This window comes from Hydra vulgaris, chromosome 09, assembly GCF_038396675.1.
Source record: "Hydra vulgaris chromosome 09, alternate assembly HydraT2T_AEP".
In the NCBI taxonomy this organism is placed as follows: domain Eukaryota; kingdom Metazoa; phylum Cnidaria; class Hydrozoa; order Anthoathecata; family Hydridae; genus Hydra; species Hydra vulgaris.
The window spans coordinates 810,001-830,793 of NC_088928.1; the positions used below are offsets into that span (position 1 = coordinate 810,001).

The following is a 20,793-nucleotide window of genomic DNA, read 5'->3' on the forward strand; positions in this document are numbered from 1 at the left end:
TATCTTTAGTTTTAGCATTAGTTCTAGAGTTAACTTTAGTTATAACAGTCACTTTTAAAATTAAATATAACTACATGTAAATAAAAGTAACAGTGGCTAGGCTTGGTTATTTTAGTTAAGCTTTCAATTCAATTTTCTATAAACAACAATTATTAGCCAATCAGAAACCACTAAATATTTCTATCATTAATTGTGTTGCTGCAATTACAGCCAGTGTTAACAGTGGCTAGCCACTAGGGTGTGTCATACTCAGATTAAAAAATAGATTTACCATTGGCATTATTAAAAAAAGGGTGAAGTTTAACATATAAAATTCAGAAATATCAAAAAATTTAACTTTAAATGAGTTTAAGCTACCAGGGAACTGCCTTGAAAATTGCAAAAAAAAGTGATTTTTCATATTTTTAGGGTCAATTTGAATATTTTAGACTTGAATCAACTTTACAACAATCTTATCTTATGAGCTTTACAGCAAACTTATCTACAGAAATTAATACAAGATAAGTATAATACATTTAGTAGTTAAAACTGCTTCAGTAATTTTGATTTATGGAGTATTTTGAAAAAAAAAGGTTTGGGGGGGAGGGGGCTTTTTTAAGTTTTGTATGTAAAAACTTCAACTCATATATTTTATTAGGTCATTTTGGCTAAACGGAAACTTTTTTTTTAAATATCTGTTTTAAACCTTTAGTATACAAGTTATTGTTTGTTTTTGTCAGTGAAGTTATCAAAAGGAACTACAGAGGAAGAAAATATTTTTGTTTATTTTTTTATATTTTGTTTAGTTTTTAAAGTGGGATATGATTTAAGAAATATAGTTTTTAGTAAACAAAGAGAGACTTGATGGATGAAATTAAATGAAGCTAGAATTGCTCTTTGTTTCTTTTTATTTAAGTTAGAAGTTTTAAAGTTTAAAAGTTATTAAGTTAAAAACTTTGTTACTTTTTATTTAATTTTCATTCTTATTTAATATAATGCTATGCATATTTTCAATTCTTTATCTATTTTATTTGTTATATATGAATAGTTTATCAGGATTATATTTCTTATCAATATTGATGTTATTATCTTTTTATTTAAGCATATATTGATATTATTTCCATTTCTAATTAAATTTTTTGAATTACTAGATATAATTGAATATAAATTGGCTGCTAGAACAAGAAGGAAAAATGGTTCTTTTCTACATGAAAATTTGGGATCTGGAAAAGAGTCACCAGTATCTTAACTGCCAACACTGAGAGATGTGTTGAGATTTTTTTAAGTAAACTAAAGAGAAGAAACTATAGTAATTTTGAGTTAATCCAGGATATTTACATTAAATTTTCAAAATGGCTATAGGCCATTGTTTTATTTAAGCCACTTGTAACTAGTTTAAAACGTAATTAAATAATAAGAAGCAAAGATGCTTGGAACAAAGCTTGTCTCAAAATAGAGCAAGTAAAGTTACAAAACAAAATTTTAATTTCATCATTGACAAGTTATTTGACTAGTAGAAATTTATATGTTATAAATTTCACTTTGTTCTTATCAACACTGTTCTCCTGATATGAAAATATGAATTAATGAACTCGTTTATATAAAAAGGTATGAGCGGATATAAAATATAATATAAAAATATACTTATTTCCTCTTTGATTAGTTTAAAAAGAGAATATTTTTAAACATTTTTCAAGGTAAACAAATTATTGTCAAACTTTTTTTTTAGCCCAGCGAGAAAAGATTGGAACTCTTAGTTTCTATCAACTTGGGCCTGCTGATTTGATGGAGCCAAAAAGGTTATAAAAGGTAGAAAGTTGCAAACAAAAAAGAGTAGAAGAAAAACTAATGAGAGAAAAAAAAAACAGATGAAACAAAACTAATGCTCAAGATAATCAAAATAGCGAACATAAAATTTTTGAAGAGTTCGATTTTGATGAAAGTAAGATTTCTATTTAAAACTCAGGTACAAAATGTTTAAATAATCTAGAAATTTTGAAGATATCTCTAATATTGCATTGGCGAGTATTAGATATGGTATTGGTTTAAAAGCAACTGCAGTAATAGCTATTGCAGCATGGGTAGACAGAGGACTTGTATCCAAAAACGACAACAGATTAATAATTGATCATGGTAAAGTTAGAAGAGCTAGGGATAAAGTTATGAATGAAGTTGTTAATCAGTTGTTAATAATTCCTGTGATAAGGGGATTATAGACTATATGTTTTTTGATGGACAAAAAGATGATAAAAATATATTTAAATCTAGATGGATCAGACAGACAGTACCCCGCAAAAGTTAAAGAACACTGTTTGTTCTGGTGATGGGAAGTATTTATTTCATTTCACACCAGCTAAAGAAGAAAAAGAAACATGCTGAAATTATAGCAGATAAAATCTTTGAGTATACGGAAATGAGAAAAATTAGAACACACTTAACAGCAAATAGAGGAGACTATACCAATTTAAACACAGGTTGGGAAGAAGGAGTAATGCACTTAATGAAGCTAAAGTTAGGATGAAAGTTAAATTGGATTGTCTGTGCACTACACACCAATGAGTTACCATTAAAACATTTGATTAAATTGTTAGATGGAGATACTAAAAATGGTAAAAAATGGAGTGGACTTATTAGAAGCTTATTTGACGAAGCAACCAATCTTTAAATTAACCCTTTTTTTAATAAAGTTGAAATTGGTGAGCCCCTTATTAACTTGAGTAATGATTGAATGAAAGACCTTTCTACCGATCAGTATTATGGATATCAAATAGTCAAGCTCTACAAAGTGATCATGTTCCTCAGTAAATATAACTTCTTAAAATTGGCCCTGTTAACATAGCCAGATGGCTAACAACAGCCAATCGAATCTAAAAAATTTGGATCTCATCATGGTTTTCAAAGCGGTGCAGCCCAGAATCTTCTGAAACTTGTAGAGTATATTGTAGGAGTGTACTTTCCTATCTGGTTTAACATCAAAGTTAAGCAGAGTTGGATAGAAGGACCAAAACATGTTCTTTATTAGCTTAAGTTGCTTTCAACACCGGTCACTAGATATTCAGAGTATAGTCATTTCAACTATTAGGCGATATTTTTGGTATGCCTTCTCCAAATCTATTCTTCAAACTTTGTTCTGAGAACAAAGAAGAGAGAAAATTCAGTGTAAACAAAATTCTTGAAATAAGAGGAAAAGTTGATGAAAATGTACAAGTAGGAGATCTATCTGTTAGACCAAGAAAGACACCAGATATCAATACTAAAGCAATTTTTCTTAAAGATCTTATTGATTGGAATGAAGCTTTCGAACCATCATTAATTTGTTGCATGACAACTAGAGATATCAAAGAGTACTTTGTTAAATCTACTAAAATTCATTCTCGTGCTACTCGTCATTCAATTAAGTATCATCCTTTTTCTGTGACTGTTCCTAAGTGCTCCAAAAACTCTTATTCCTCTAGTTTTTTTCCTCAAACATCAGTTCTTTGGAAATCGCTTTCTTCATCTTGCTTTCCTGATACATGTAATTTGCAATCCTTTAAGTTGTCTATCAATCATTATCTTGATCTACAATCTTCATCTTTTCTCTTCCCGTAACTTCCAACTTTAATTAGTGGTTGCTTGCAGCCTTGTTGGAAGCAAAGATGTTAAAAAAAAAAAAAAAATCAATGATTGTACCAATCTGGTGTTGCCACACTCAAGCTGTCAAAAGATGTGTAAAGTCACCCAAAAAAGTCACCCAAGCATGTGAAAATGCTTTCACAAAAGATAGGAGAGATGATTGGATTAAAGGACAAGTGTTATCACAGAAATTGTTGCAAAATCTATCCAAACAAAACCTTATTGGCTTGGCAATGTTTAAGAAATAATCTTTATTATAATATTGTTCTGTATTTTATTGTGCCAATAAATATGGATTTATAAATTTGTAAGCATTTTATGTTTAGTTCTATAACACATTTTACCTTCAATATCTCATTTTACACTTTCAGCAATGAACTGGGGAGGGGGCAACACTCTTTTTGCTATTTTTATAAAAATTAAGTTATTATTTTAGAATTAGAAAACGCTTTTAACTTTAATTTTAAAAATTAAAAAAGGAAATACAAAATTTTTAGTTTCACTTACCCTACCCCCCTGACTTTTGGTAAAACACTGTCTCTAAATCCCTGGTAGCTAAAACTTTTTTTTTTGTTTAATTACCAGTTTTGAACTTTTAATGATAAACCTTACCCTTTTTGCAAAGCGAAATTCAATTTTCAAAAAGTATTACACACCCTACTAGCCACTGTTATTATATTTAAGCTTTTAAAGCAATGTCCAATAGACAACAATTATTAGCCAATCAGAAACCATTAAACCTTTTTATCACTAATTGCGTTGTTGCAATTACAGAAAAAAAACATCTATAATGGGTGACAGAAAAAAACTATTTTAGTACCCAAACATTGTTATTTATAAAACTTCTAAGCAAGTACTCTTAAAAAGCTACCAAAAATGATTTAAATTTTTGCAGTTATAGAATGTGCAAGTAGACTACATTTAAATTCAAAAATATAATTTAAACAGTTAAAGAATGCGCAACTTCTAAAATTTGCAACTTAAATAGATTTTTCGCTCAAGGAATTTAAATATATTACTCTAAGGACTTGATTGTTTCTGACTCTTATTGCCATAAAGTGTAAGTGTTAACACTTGCACAAGATTTATGAACACATATAAATCCTCTGTTTTTCCAATTTAATTCAAATTTATTGACTTGTAAATTAATAATTTTTCAAGCTAAAATGAGGACTGTCATTAAAAATCCCTGGAGAAAATGTTGATAGTATATCATTTTTTAGGTCTTAGGTTCTTAGGTCATCAAAAAAAATATTTTAATGTATTTTTTTTGTAATCTTTGATCAAAGTAAGCACTTAAAATAACATCTTTTCAGAATTATTAGCAAAGGAAATTTTTAAATAATTTTTTTAATTAAAACTTAAATTTAGTGTTATTGAACAATTATTATTATTATTCGCAGACATCTGAAGGGGGCAGGGGAAGGTGCAACTTCTCCCCCTCCTCTCCCCAAATTTTTTTGATACAATTTAGAAACATAAAAAAAAAATTTTTTTTGAGTTCATATTGTTGTTTTTGTATTTTAAACTTGGTAATATGTTTGGTAATATGTAATTTGTTGATTTTATAATGGCTAACACTTGAGACTATTTTTGGAATAAACACTATGGTTTTTTAAAAGTTTGAGTTAAAATTGTCTTTGAGAAATCACAGAAAATGTGCAAGAATTTTATTGTTTAGTTAACTTTTTAGCTAGTGATATTATAAATAATGAATATTTTAAATATGGAGAAATATGACATCAAAAAAATTCTCAACATTCATTGCCACAAAACTGAACTAATTTAAATTTGTTTTTTTAAGCAACCTTAAGGTTTCTCCATACTTAGCAAAGGTTTTATAAAAAATTTGTGTATATGCGATGCCATGTTGGAAATTCTGCAGGATATATTACAAACAATTAGCAATAGTATTGAATAAAATAGGGAAGTCTAAAGATATCTCATCAACACGTGTATATTTTTAGCTTAGAGTTATCATTTATTTAATATGAACTGCAAATGATGTAAAAATTAAACAATCTTGAGATGCATAAGTGGCATTTATTTTCTGGATAATTTTATATGGAAAGACCCTAGTAAAACCAAAATAATATGTATTGATTACCAGATGATAAACACAATAACATTTATTGATAATACTATATGCAAAAACAATGTCATCCATCCTCGATAATACTCAAGATGGAAGAAAAAGAACAATTTCCTGATTTTATTCAAGGCTATTGGTATTATCAGTAACCAAAGTAAATAGCCCTTATTTAGAGATAATTCATCCCTGAGAGACAAAACCATGTTGCTTTACAATAGGAGGCAACTACTAATCTCTCCCAAGGGCTCTCTCAATTATCAATCTCAATCTTGTAGCATCTCAAGGAGAACTCAGTTTTAATAAATTATAAAAGGTTTCAAAATTTTTTTATTTTTTTTCTCTACCCAGCCATGATACCACGTGAAAAACTTAGCCAAATGGAATGCATGTTTATTAAAGTTCATATCTTTGATGTTCAACTTGATTAGATACCAAACAAACAAAAAATTAAATGAAGGAGAATTATATGCAATATAAAATGTATCAATTTGATTCAATTGCAAGAAACACTAGATAGTTAAATAAATATCGACTAATAAAAGGTGCCACTAATTTGACTAGTATTTAGACACCATGTTATGAAACTCCAAGCTCCAAAAGTGACAGAAGCTAAAAAGACAGAAACAAAAGCTACTGACACAGTTACAAAAAGAATTACAGACAAGCTAATGATAAGCTTTCATGATAACTGGTGATAGTTTGCTTTCAATAAGAATAAATTATGAGAGTATAAGAAAATTAAACTGGAAAAGTAGCTTCCATTGAATCTCTAAAAACATATCAAAAAGCCAACAGTTTCAGAGCAATACAAAAACACACCTAATCAAGTATCACTTGTAGGACAAAAGAGTTGGTTAATTTTTAAGATATTGGATTTACAATGAATCATTTTGTGTTGTGTCAAATAAGTTTTAAGAACAAGAAAAAGTTTTATGCAGAAGATTTATGAACTGACAAATTTTTGCCAATATGTGATTCTCCTGCAATTTCTTGTCATTATGTGGGCATTTCCTGGCAACTTTTTGTCACTGAAGATTATTTATAACATAATGCTACAAGTTATTGCTTAAACTAAAGAAAATATTGTGCCTGCTAAGAAGGCTTTGTACAAAGCAAGAAAAATCTATCAAGTGTTTGAACATTTAAAAAGGCTGGCTGAGGGAGAAAAAAATTTATACAAAGTATATATTCTTTTCTCTTTTATTCTTTGTTTTAACCCTTACATAAAATGGTAAGGGTTAGCCCTAAAGCAAATTGCAAAGTGGTTAAAAAGCATGGTAATAAGAGCTCTACCTAAACATTGCTTATAAGTCTAGTTAAGTGATAAAAGAAATAGAAGTTTTAGAAAAAATTGTAAATTGTTGCAAATTATTATCAATGAAGTGAATGTGAGATTAAAAGAATTATCAAAACAACAGGTCATTAGACAGTTTTCTAAATTTAGTTAATTTAATGCTTTTACCTCCTAAAAGAATAAGAAAAATGTTAGTCTAGACTAACATTTTTCTTCTTCTTTTAGGAGGTAAAAGCATTAAATTAACTAAATTTAATAAAATTAATTAAATTTAAATTAAATTTAACTAAATTTAATTTAAATTTAATTTTTTTTTTTTTTTCAATTTGTGACTTTTATATTTTATATTTAGCACTAATACTGTTACTCGATAGTAAGAGTATTAGTGCTAAAAATAGGATATAAAAGTTACAAATTGAAAAAAAAAAAATTCCTTTTATATTAGGTTTTAATTTTTAAATGTTATTTAGTTTTATAAGAACTACTTTTAAAACCACTGTTTTAATGGCCAAGCATAAATTTACATAAATTTTTGCTCTACGACAAAAATATCAAAAATAAATAAATCAATTATTAAAAATATTTTTTCTTATACATAAGCATAAATTACCTCTATTAACTTTACAAATAAAACCAAAATGAGAGTTACAATTGTTGTCGTTCCATCCTAAATTTGATGTTTCCACACAGTCCTCACTGTTACCATAGAAATTGTTAGGCTCATCTTTTTGCCAATTTGAAAACAGGAACGGGGTATCATCAGACCATGTAAAAATTCTTGAGTTATTAGGAGCATGAAGACCTATCATATAAGTTTATTAAAAAAATCAAATAAAATATTCGTAATTGTTACACTCACACATACTTTCATATAGTATCTTGTCAATCCAGTATCTATATTTAAAGTAATCACACTATATATACATTTTCACAGTATCACATACCAATCCAGTATAACTTGTTTTTCAATCGATCATCATTAAGAAAATTTACAATAAATGAATTTTCTGCTTCATTTGATATACTTAACAAATTTCCCCCATAACTCTGACACGATGAAAGAGAATTATTCCATATTAGCCCTTCAGATGTGCTAGTCTTACTGCGGAAAAGATAGCAGTGGTTTCCATACTCAAACCAACCTTCACCACAATTATCACCATAACTAACTAAAAACAGTTTTAAAAAATTAATATGAATGATACTAATAATATATCACTGTATATTATTTGTACATATAAAAACTTATTATATATTCTAATAGTATATATATATATATATATATATATATATATATATATATATATATATATATATATATATATATATATATATATATATATATATATATATATATATATATATATATATATACATATATATATATATATATATATATATATACATACTATATATATATATATATATATATATATATATATATATATATATATATATATATATATATATATATATATATATATATATATGTATGTATTGCTTTTTAATATATAATATTATTATATATAACATTATTATATATAAACTTAAAATGACTTAAAATGAACTTTTAAGTTTAATATTAATAAACTTAAAAGACTATAGTCATTTTAAGTTTATTATACATTAAAAAGCATAATATAGTATGAGATATTCTCAAAGGCGATTTTAAGGGGATGTGTGCAAGTTATAGTTTTGACAAATTTAGTCGGCTATTCAGGTATTTGACTCAATTCAATCAATTTTTTTTTTTCTTTTCTTTAAGGAATCAGTCAGTACTTTTGTAAGGATTCAGAACACACACACGTCCAATAGCGTCTATTGTGGACCTACTTTAGAGGTCCGAAACGGTCGGACGAAAGTCGTTTCATTTGGTATGTCCAATGGACGTCTAATTTGGACGTACTGTGGATGTGCGTGTGCCCATTGGGTTAATGCTGCAGTTTCAAAATGAAATTTGGCTAGTTATCATTATGTAAAATATCATTTATGTATGGCATCACAAAAGCAACTTAATCATTCAGGATAAGAAACCTTTCGCGCTCTGTTTTACATGTTGAAATTAAACTTGCCGAGTTAATGATTTTGGTAGAACTTGCAAGCGAGTACTTGATCTTGTTGCTAGTTAATTACAACATACGAAACAAACTTTTATTTACGTACGGCAAACTAGGTAAAGTTTGCAACTGTGCTATCATTTTACATTAGCAATTAAGCTAGAGAACTGCTGAAAATTGCAAATACCTGCTTGTACTGAAGATAATATAAATATTTCAATACAAGCAAGACTAAATATTTTAGATCAAATATCTATGAATGCACTGCGTTAAATGTCTGGAAATTTGATAAAATTGGCTTCAATGGTGAAAAGAAAAACCAAATTATTCTCTGCAATCGCAGTACGAAGCGTCCTCTTAAAACAACCAGAAAAAATTAAAAAAAATAAACTACACAGTAGACAACTGCATAATTTCTGCTACAGTTGCACTTCAACGGTTTATAATTTTTAAATTCAAACACTTTGCAGTAAATTTATGTTTAAAAAGGCTCAAAAAATACAAAATCTAAAAAATGCATAACTTCACTGTCAGTTGGGATGGACGATAAATATTTCATCCAATGGCTGACTAATATATTTGTTATAACTTCCAAATAATTTAATAACCTTATGCTAGTTCTTGATGGCCACAGCATTTTATTTCTTTATTTGAAGTAAAAACAATTCAAGCTCATGTACCTACGGGCTCAATTGTCGCACATTCTCCAGCCGATAAATTTTGGTGTATATTGTCATGTTAAAAAGGTTTGGTGCCAAACATGTTTAGCTTTAATCAAAACACTTCTAGTAAATTTTCATTCCTCTTCAAATTATTGCAGTATTTTAAAACACGAGCTTATTTTCTCAAGTCATAAAGAAATTTGACAAACTAAAATTTTAAATAGCAGAAATACTTTAACCACCAAAATCTAGTTAATCTGTCCAGGTTTGTTCACTATTTCGGTTCAATATTTTTGCAAGATTTACCAACTTAACTAAGCCATTCTACCAAATTAACAATACTAACTTACCCACACGCGTCAATCTCAATTAATTAGTCTCAATCAGAATTGAGATAAACTTGAAAGAAAATGTTAATATAAAAGGAGTAGCTATTTAAGAAAACAGAGTTGCTCAAGAAAGTGTATTAAAAGATTAAATACAAATCTACGATATTAACACTGCATAGCAAAATAATTCTCGATTTAGCAGAAGTGAAAGAAAATATCTTAATTTACCCAAGATGCTCAAACAGGCTGAAGACTAAAAGAATAAGAGAATTTCAAAAAATTAAAAGGAAAATTGCATTTAACACCTTGCAAAAAATCAGCCGAAAACATTAGAGAAAAAACAAAAAAACGCAAGAAAAGACATTTAAAATAAAAAGCGCAAGTAACAATGTTGATGCATTAATTCTACACCAGGCTAGGAGGTTTTTATTCTTTTGTTTTTTGTTGTTTATTTTAGAATAAAACTCTTCACCATTTGCCTATTTATTGATGGGAAAAGATTTATTGAATACAAAAGTTTGTTAAAAAAAAGTCAATACAAAACTTGTTATAAAGCTATTTAAAAATATTTTAGGTTGTTAAAACCTGCCTATTTTTTTATATTTAGTTTTTTTATATTTTATGTAAACTTAAAAAATCAACGAATAAGGTAAAAAAAAAAATTACCAGCCAGTACGCTAGAAAGGTCTTTTGCGTATTTCCAGGATTTGTTAGGAATGGGTGTTTTGGGTCTATATCTCGGGGAATAATAGCGCCAATTTCTTGCATATGGCTCAACTAAATAAATAACAACATATTCAATACTATGAAATAAAATATACTTTATATTTTATTTATATATCATTTAATAAATTTAACTGGTTTATTAAATCTTTTTATTAATTTAAGACATCTGCACATTACGTTTTTAAAAATTATTTTTTTAAATATTATAGGCTGTTATATTTATTGTCATAATTATTTTTTATGCTATAATTATTATGCTATAATTATTTTTTTATAATTATTTTTAATGTTATAAATATTATGTTATAATTATTTTTTTAAATATTATAGACTATTATAGAATTATGTTCATTTGATAAATTATATTTGGTATATCATTTACAAACTTGAATTAGTAAGTTTGAACAACTTTCAAAGTTATTCAAATATATCATAAATTAAATAAACTCTTATTATTTGGCCATTAAAAATACTAGTACAAACCAAGGGCGGATCTAGCATTTTTTGGTCTTTGAGATAGATAACTTCCAGACATGAAGCAAACTCGTATATACGTATGTCAAATAAGGATGCTTTGCATAAAATTGCGACGATTGGACTCTGGGAACAAAAAAGTCCCATTTTGCCTCTCTTCTTGTCCCAAATGTCAGAGCATCTAGTTGATAAAATATATTTTGTACTATTCTCAACTAGATTTTCGATAAGATTCAAATTTAAATTTTATAGTGAAATATATTAGCGTTCAAAAATTATGACCATATAAAGTGTGATCCCCCTTAATTTGAGGGAGTCACAAGTTTTACATGGTCATAATTATTGAACGCTGAGAGCTTATACTATGAAATTTAAAATCTATTGATGAATATAAGTTTAGTTAAGAATAATATAAAAATTTTTTATCAACTTGTTGCTTTCACGTTTAGAGCAGGAGGGCAAGTTTTTTAGAGTTTTTTTGTTCCCATGCTCCAATCATCGCAATTCTTTGTAAAGCATCCTTATGCGACATAAGTATAAACATATAAATGTTTTGAATTTGCTCCATGTCTGAATGTTAGCCTACTCAAAATACAAAAAGTGCTAAATCCGCCCCTGGTATAAACAAAACTTAATGAAACTATGTTAATGAACTAGTTAAAATATCATTACTTAGAATGGAAAACAAATTAAATAATTGTTATTTTAAAACTTCTGCAAGCTCTCTTTACTCATGGGGGACAGGTGGCTTTGAAGTTAAATTTAGATTTACGAGGCCTAAACCACATAAGCAAATAATTCAAACTTGTTTTAATTGACGAAGTCTGTTTCAAATCATTTCTTATTTATCATGGTAGCATAGTTTTTAATTAAGCAGTGAATAAACCAGTCTCTTAAACAAGTACTATTTCAAGTTAGCAGAATTTCAGCAGTTTTTGAGGTTAATTCTAAATTTTTGCTTGAGTCAACTTAATTTATTTTAGAGTGAATATGAAGCCCAGAAGAGATACCTGTTGCCTTAAAATGCAACAATAATCGTGCAAATCAAAAGCTATTTAAAAATTTTGATTTGTGTTCACTTGGTTGACCAAAGATAATATGTTTTTTTATTTGATTTTTTTAAGTCTTTTGTAATAAAACTGCTATAAGATCCAACAGCAACCTAAAAGAAGCAGACAACTTTATTACTTTTTTCGAATAATATATGAAGCTCTAGAAATTTTTCAATACAGCTGACAGCACGCAGCTAAAATTCTATAAATTAGACAAAGCAGTTATATCAACTTAAGAAGATTTTTGAAAACTTTTATTTTTAATTAGCCTTGCAACAGAGCATAAGTCTGAAAAAAAGAAAAAACTTAATGAGCTAAATTAAGCCTTCATATTAATATAGACATCGATTCTCTTTAGCAGCAAAAAAGTAAATATAAATGCTAAAAATGTGTGAATAACTTCTTGAGAGTAGAGATTTTAGATATTGTCTCGATAAAACATGTCCTAAATGCATCTGCCTACTGTCTTTTAAAAAGGCTTCTAGACAAATAATTAAGGGGTTACAGATTCTTCCAGTTGACAAACTTTGCGCCCCTTCATTATCTATTGAACTGGCGTAAAATTATTTATAATATACTCATTGACTCATTGGATGGATTTTGCTTGTGTGTCTGTTTTTATTACTGGGCAACTCATTCTATTTTCTCCTAATGAGGGTACAGCTCTAAAACTCAATTTTATGAATCTCAGGCCGGTTGGTAGTCAAGTTTTCCAAACTATGCAATAGCTCTCCGCGAGGCTGATTCCATTAACGATGGAATTGATGAAAATGGGCAAGAATCATGGGGGGTTACTGAAGAAAAGGTTCACACATTCTTCTGGCAAAAACTTGGACTAAAAAATATTGAAATTGAACGTGCCCACCGCACTGGATTTAAGAAAGATGGACGATCGAGGACAATAGTACTTTATATGCAGAAATACAAAGACAAATATAAAAATCTTGAAAGAATATCATTAACAAAAAAGGCATGAATTCCTCCGTTCGCATTAGATGAAATAAATAGTCATTCTTATATTCCTCATTGTTATATAATTTCTATAGAGTGAAAAACTAATAAGCGCGGCAGTGGAGTTTCGTGAATTTATATTCACGAAAATTTTGAGAATTGTTTTAGGAATGATTTGAGCGTTTCCGACTGTGATAAATAAATTGTAACTATTGAAATTACAAACAATCAAACTATCAGGTAACCAAAAAAGTTCGTGCGGTTTTTCCGTATATAAATATATCATCAAAATAGTCACCATTAGCATCTAAAACCTTTTCCCAACGTAAAACAAACTTATTTATTCCACTTCTAAAAAATTCTCGGTCCTTTGAGTCTATAAAAGCATTCAACTCCATTTCAACCGCGTCCTGGTCTCGGAACTGCTGTCCTTTTAAATGATTTCCCAGGGAAAGGAAAAAATGGAAATCAGTAGGGGAGAGGTCTGGCGAGTATGGTGGATGAGGCAAACTCTCCCAACCAAGGCTTTGGAGCTTGTCCTGAGTCACGCGAGCGATGTGCGGTCTCGCGTTGTCGTGGAGAAGCAGAACTCCTCTCCTGTGCACCAGTGCAGGCTGCTTTACAAGCAACAGGTCGTGAACTCGTTGCAGCTGTGCTGAGTAGACCAGTCCAGTAATGGTTTGGCCTGTTGGGAGCAGCTCGTAATGCACCACACCAGCTGTAGTCCACCAAATGCAGAGCAAAACCTTCCGCTCGTGGAGATTGGGCTTGGGTGTCTTTGGGATGGGGTCATCGGGGGACAACCAATGGTAGCAACGCTTGGTATTGTTGTACACAATCCATTTTTTGTCGCATGTCAATAAACGATTAAGAAAAGGCTCAACATTGTGGCGTGATAAGAGTGATGTGCAGATCGTAAGCCGTTGCTTCTTGTTGTCGATCGACAATTTGTGCGGAACCCACCGACTCAGCTTCCACGCTTTCCCAATCGCATGCAGATGCAGGCGGATGGTTTCAACACTCACAGCAAACCTCACTGCAAGTTCTTGGCAAGTTTGGCTGGAGTCAGACTCGACAGCGTCCTTCAGTTCATCCTCATCAACCAACAATGGGCGTCCAGAACGCGGCAGGTCTTCGATGGACTCATCTCCCGAAGAGAATCGCTGAAACCACTTCTGTGCTGTGCGTTCACTTACTGTACCTTCTCCAAATGCTGTGCAGATGTTTTTGGCCGCTTGTGTTGCATTCCTTCCAAGTTTGAACTCGTAAAGTAAGCAAGATCGAATAATCGTTGGTTGGGTTGCCATCCTTTCTTTACACAAAACCTTTCCTGTAAGCTCGTTACAAGCCTACACTATATATGCAGCAACTGCGCGTGACACACGCGTTCTAATACGCAACAAAGCTACTTGCCTTGTGCGATGTGGGTGTTGTAAAAAATGCTAAAAACAATTCAATTACTAAAAACCGCACGAACTTTTTTTGTTACCTAATAAAAACATTTTACTTAGCTGTTGTTATCGGCCACCTATTGTCGGAGACAAATATGAACTGTTTTCCCTTTAATGACGGCCATAAAATTAAGAACTTTTATGATGCAATTTTTAAAACAGGAAACTTTTATGATGCAATAAGATCAATTACAGAACTTTTATGATGCAATTTTTAAAACAGGGTCAGTTAGTATAAATCGACCCATTAGAGAAACAATAAACGCAGCAACTCTTATAGGTAATATTATAACTCCTGATATTTTCAATAATAATATACAAATAGGTATCATAAAAAATAATATATCAGATCATTTTCCTATTACTGAACCTTAATAAAACAAACCCAGAAAGAAGCATTAATACCAAAAAAGTAATAAGAAAACGCATTTGTAATTAGACTAATATTAAAATGTTTAAGGACCAACTATCATTACTGCATTGGAAAAACATAAATTTTGATGATAACGCAAATAATATTTATGAAAACTTTTTCAAAACATTTTTTTCTGTTTATGAAGTTAATTTCCTAATCATAGAAAAAACAATAACAACTAAGAATATTAATGGATTACTAAAGGTTTTGAAAAATCATCCAGAATAAAACAAAAATTATATATAAATTTTTTTTAAACAAAATTAGCTTCAAGCGAAAAAATTTATAAGAACTTCGAAAACCTATTTCAAAAAATTCGCAAAAACCTGAAGAAAAATTTATATTCCGAATTATTCAATACTTTTAAAAACGATACAAAGCGCACGTGGCAAATGTAAGAATTTATTGGCAAAAAAAATCATGCTCCGGTTTCTGCTTTTCAGAGCAGATCAATTTAATGGAAACGTGGTTTTAGATTTGAACAACTTAAAGTTGTTCTTTTTAAAATCTTTAGGGCTTTTATACATCAAGGACTATTCTTAGATCAATTAAAAATTGCAAAAATTGTTCGTATTTTTAAAGAAGGAGACAAATCTGAAATCAGTAATTATCGCCCAATCTCTGTTCTCTCCACATTTTTGAAAATTCTAAAAGAAGCTATGTTCAACAGAATATACAAGTATTTTCATGATAATAATCTACTTTACATCAATCAATTTGGGTTCAAGAAAGATAACTCTGAACTGAACGTAACTGAGCATGCAAATATCCAAAATGGTTTAAGAGTTGTCAAACTAACCAAAAATAACTTGTACTATTTATTTTTTGTTTTTATAATTTGTGCCATTTAACAATGATTATCAACCCACTTTTCTTAATATAACCTGTGGAGTCCCACAAGGTTCAGTTCTTGGACATCTCCTTTTTTTAATTTATATAAATGACTTAAATAAAGCTTCAAAACTAACGGGAATGATACAAACTTATTCCTTTCTAACTATGATATCGCTGAACTTTTGAAAAAAGTGAAAGAACTGAGACTATATATCTATATCTAGTGTAATAAGTTAACCATGAATACTAATAAAACAAAATGGGTTTTATTTCATACGATTACAAAAAAGCTGTTTCTCTCATCAAAATTACCTCAAATCATTATCGATCAATAGGAAATAAAAAGATATTTTGGTACAAAATTTTTAGGTGTGTATCTTGATTAAAACATTACTTGGAGTCAGGTGTGTATATTGATTATATAAGTACAAAAATTTCCAAAAACATGGGGATTCTATTTAAATCATGAATCTATCTCAATAAGAAAGTCTTAATCCAACTTTATTACTCATTTATACATAGTTATTTTAAACATGCCAATTTAAATTGGCATATTTTAAATAATTGTTTGGGGAAGTACAGAAAAAAGTAAGTTGTAACGTCTTTATCTCCGTCAGAAACGCGCAACCGTATAATCAATTTTGCAAATCGCTTTTCTCATTCGAAGTATTATTTTATTGAAATGAAGTTTCTGAATATATACGACTTAAATGTATTTAATATTTTATGTTTTGTATATACATAGATAAAGAACTTATCCCTAGCTGTCTTCAAAGATCTTTTCTCTTTTAAACCAATCAGTAAATATATTTAAGAGAAATAAAAAGGTTTTAAATGAACCTTTTTGTCAAAAAAAACTTTAATCAATTTTGTATTTCCTATATTGAGCACCACACCTTTGAAATAAAATTGCTTTACCGAATTTTAATTTTGAAGTACCTATTACTTCTTGCCTTTTTTTTAAAAAAACTGAAAAACCTTATTCTTTCATTAAACAAAATATTGAGTTATTATTTGTAGTAAAAGTTAAAAATATATTTTGGTCTACATTTTTATGTTTTATATACATGTTTACGTTTATAGAAGTTTATTCCTACTTATTTTATTTATTGTTCATGTACTTTTTACTTTTTGATTTTATATCTTGGTTTACGCTTGTATAAAATTCTAATGAGAAGATCCTTTTGATCTTTTCCAGAAAAAAAATTATTTAAATTGCAATATTGTAAAAGTTTATTAATCTTTTTTTTAATCTTATCTTTGTTAAATGCTTATTTAAGGTTCTGAAGACAAGATTCTTGCGATCTTCTTTCAGATACCTTGTTTACATTTGTTATATTAGCAGATGTAAAGTATCAGAATACTTAGAGTGCCATGTTGCGCATGGATGGTGTCTCTGTTCGCACGCTTTGTTACGGCTTTGGGTTTATTAATAGTAATTACGCAATTTGTTGGACTATTAAATAGTGTGATGATTACTTTGAAAATCCAAAAAGCTATCAAGCACAAAAAGCCATCGCCATCACCAAGTTCTCCAATCTTTCATTTACCAATATTCGTTGTCTTCGAAGCAACTTCATCTGTTAAGTCTTATCTCTTGCAAAGTTTACCTGATCTAGATGCTACTTTTAAGATTAATTTGAGTTCAGCTATCTCATCTTGGATCTCAGAGTTAATGGTTATCTTCCATTAATTTATAAAGAGTACATTTTTCACATGCTTAGCATAGGCATTTTCATTCGTAAGAATTCACCTATTAAATGGAAAACTAGGTTCGAATCCATAATCTGCTTTTAACCCTTTCGTGACGAGTGACCCGTATGGCGGTTCATAAAATTTGTTTCTAAATGACGAATGACCCGCATGGGGGTTCATAAACAATTTTGAATATTTCAAATTATCCATAGCAATTGGGGAAAACTTTAAACTTATCCTTGAAATGTGAATAATTACTTAAGTTGATGCTTCAAACCGTTTGTTAATTGCATTTATAGATCGCTCAAAAATCAATTTAAAAAAATTACAAAAATAGGTAAAAATTATACTGTCATAAATGAGATCCTTGATATTTTTTTTAATGATAGTAGTAAAAAACTTTTGAAGTTTTTTAATTTTCTGAAAGTCAATTATTTGACAAAAAAAAAACGAGGTCTTATTTGTAAAACTGACTAGTAGTTTTTATTTTATACTCTTTTAATTGATCATGATCCTAAATAGTTGTTTAACGCGCAGTCATATAGCTATTTTTAACTCAGTCGCGAAAGGGTTAATGTGCTTTTTGTTTGCTAAAATTTTGCTCCACTTCACTATATTCCCTTTCTCTTTGTTCTATATCGCTCTCTTTCATTTCAAGAATGCATCCTTTTTGATGTTATTTCTGATTAAACTGAGCGGGCCCTTCTTTTTATACTTTAGCCAATATTGTTGTTGTGGGTGACTTAAATACTTATTACAATAAATTCCCTGGTTTTAGTGTCACCAATCATTTTCAACAAGCATTAAGGCACACAACTTTTGCCTTTCTCAATTTCTAACACAAATAGGTAATTTTCCAATTTGCTTTCCAAGATAATCGGAATCATTTACTTTCTCTTCTCAACTTGTGTCTTGTTTTGATCTTAGCCAGTACTCAGTTTTTCCACATTCACCCTTAGGTGTTTCTGGTTGAGGTTTAATCTCTCGAAAACCATTATTCTATTCTTTTTAATTATTGGAATCCCCCTATCATCGTACCTCTGGGACTAGGACTCTTTCCGTGATTTTCTTTGTGATAACTTTGTATTTTATTTCAAAAGTTAGGCCCTTGTGACTTTTAAAGAGTCTTTAACAGTATCTATAATAAGGGAAAATATGTTAATTCAACTCTTTTGAATAATTTAGATTTTGTTACCTCAACTAAATTCAAATCTGATTTGCTTCCTAAGAACTTCTCAACAATTTCATCTTTTGGTTTTATTAATCACATCCTAACTGATAAATCCGACAAACAGGTTGCTCCATTGCTTGACATTCATATCACTCCAGCTTCTGGATCTATAGTAATTTTCATGTAAGACTCATTTGAAAATTGTGATCCTGAAAACATACCTGTTATAGTCTTGCAGAAATCTTCTATGCTGTCGTCAATATTTCAAAACTATTGCTGTCATTCCTATTTTCAAAAATTCCAGAGAGCAATCTGACTCGCCTAACTACCGTCCCATCTTTTTCTATTACTGATCTTCTCCATTATCTCTTATCTTATGGTATATCAGGTAAAATCTTTATTGAGTTCTACCTTACCAACCGTTTTTAAAAGTTGTCCTCAATGGACAGCACTCTTCTTAATTTCCTGTAACTTACGGGGTTCCTTAATGTTCTATCCTGCACCTTTTACTTTTTTTAATTAACATTTACAATCTCCCAGAAATTCTAACACCTAGTTTGGTATTTTTCACTAACGATACTACTATTTATTCTTGTCTTGATAAGAAACCTACACTTTATGATTACCTGGAGGGGTAATTTGAACTTGAAAAAATCTCACTTTGGCTACAGAATGGGGGTCTCAGTGAATGGTAAACTTTAACTCAGATAAAACTGAATTTTTTTTTACTGCTACATTCTAGATCTTCATATATTTATAAACGGTAATGTACTTTTGTCCTCTATGATCAATTCTTACATCTACCCTTCGTCTTTAGGATTAACTCTTACTTCCGGTCTTTCTTGGAGACCACATATCAAAGCCATTGCAAAATTAGCATCTGCTAAGGTTGCACCTTTTCGTTCTTGCAAACCTTCCGACTTTTTTCTATTTTTTGTCTATATAACTCTCTAATCCTTCCTTGAATGGAATACAGTAGCCATATCTAGAGTGGATCTTTAAATGACTCCCTTTCTCTTTTTTGACAAGGTCCAAAAGCGCATTGTAATCATAGTTGGACCGGCTTTTGCAGCTAACCTTTAACCATTGTCACAACCTCGTAATATTGTTTTTCTTTCTCTTTCCTATAATTACTATAATGATCTCTATATAGCTAGCGTATCTTGTGCTACCTACTAAAATTCATTCTTGTGTCGTCATTCACTTCTCATCCATTTACTGTGACTGTTCTTAAGCGCTCTAAAAATTTATTTTCATCTCGGTTTTTTCCTCGAACTTCGGTTATTTGGATTTGTTCCCAAAATAAAGATCTCATTTTCCTGAATCATTTAATTTACAGCCTTCTCTTAGTAATTATCTTGCATTATAAACTTTTCTCTTCCAGTAACTTTACTACTCTAGTTGTGGTTGCTTGCAGTCTTGTTGGAAGTGAAGATATGTAAAACAAAAAAAAAAGGAACTTTACTATTTTACCTGAATTAGAAAAAAGTGTGTAAACATATACTAAAACAGACTTACTAATTATAGCTAGATATATTGTGTGAAATTTAGTTATAAATTAAGAATAAGCTTGATATAATGTGATTATTTGCAGAAATAAATTATGGAGCTTTAAAAATACTAAATAATAACTTTTTTCAGTAGACCACTTTCTCTTTTATTTTATTTTCCTAAATAAGTAGCCTCGTAGTACTGAAACTTACTCTGAAATGTTGGATTAGGCACAGATTGTCTGCTTTAAAACCTTTTTATAACAATTTTTGTTTAATAATCTATATACATAATAGGGCCCTGCGAATCATCATTTTTAGTTTCAAATCAACCCTCAAATCAAAACAGCACATGGTTTGCGAATTAAATCAAACCTCGAATCGAACTACTAGTTTAAGGAAAGTCAAATTTGTTTTTTTATTTCTTTATTTTTACGATATACAATTTCAAAATTAAAAAGTTATTTGAGTAAGCTCTTTTTATTACTTTTAGCCTAAATTAACCG

General features: G+C 29.4%; 1 protein-coding gene across 2 annotated transcripts in view; it reads right to left on the reverse strand.

The window, feature by feature from the left end:
* The window catches only part of LOC124810993 (uncharacterized), a 146,788-nt gene that overhangs the window by 101,451 nt on the left and 24,544 nt on the right, over positions 1-20,793 (reverse strand). For both annotated transcript variants that reach the window (XM_065804441.1, XM_065804440.1), the window contains exons 3-5: positions 10,695-10,805; positions 7,925-8,149; positions 7,591-7,782 (exon numbers count right to left, since the gene is read on the reverse strand). In XM_065804441.1, the coding sequence (XP_065660513.1) occupies positions 7,591-7,782; positions 7,925-8,149; positions 10,695-10,805 (528 nt within the window). The remainder of the gene's footprint in view (positions 1-7,590; positions 7,783-7,924; positions 8,150-10,694; positions 10,806-20,793) is intronic.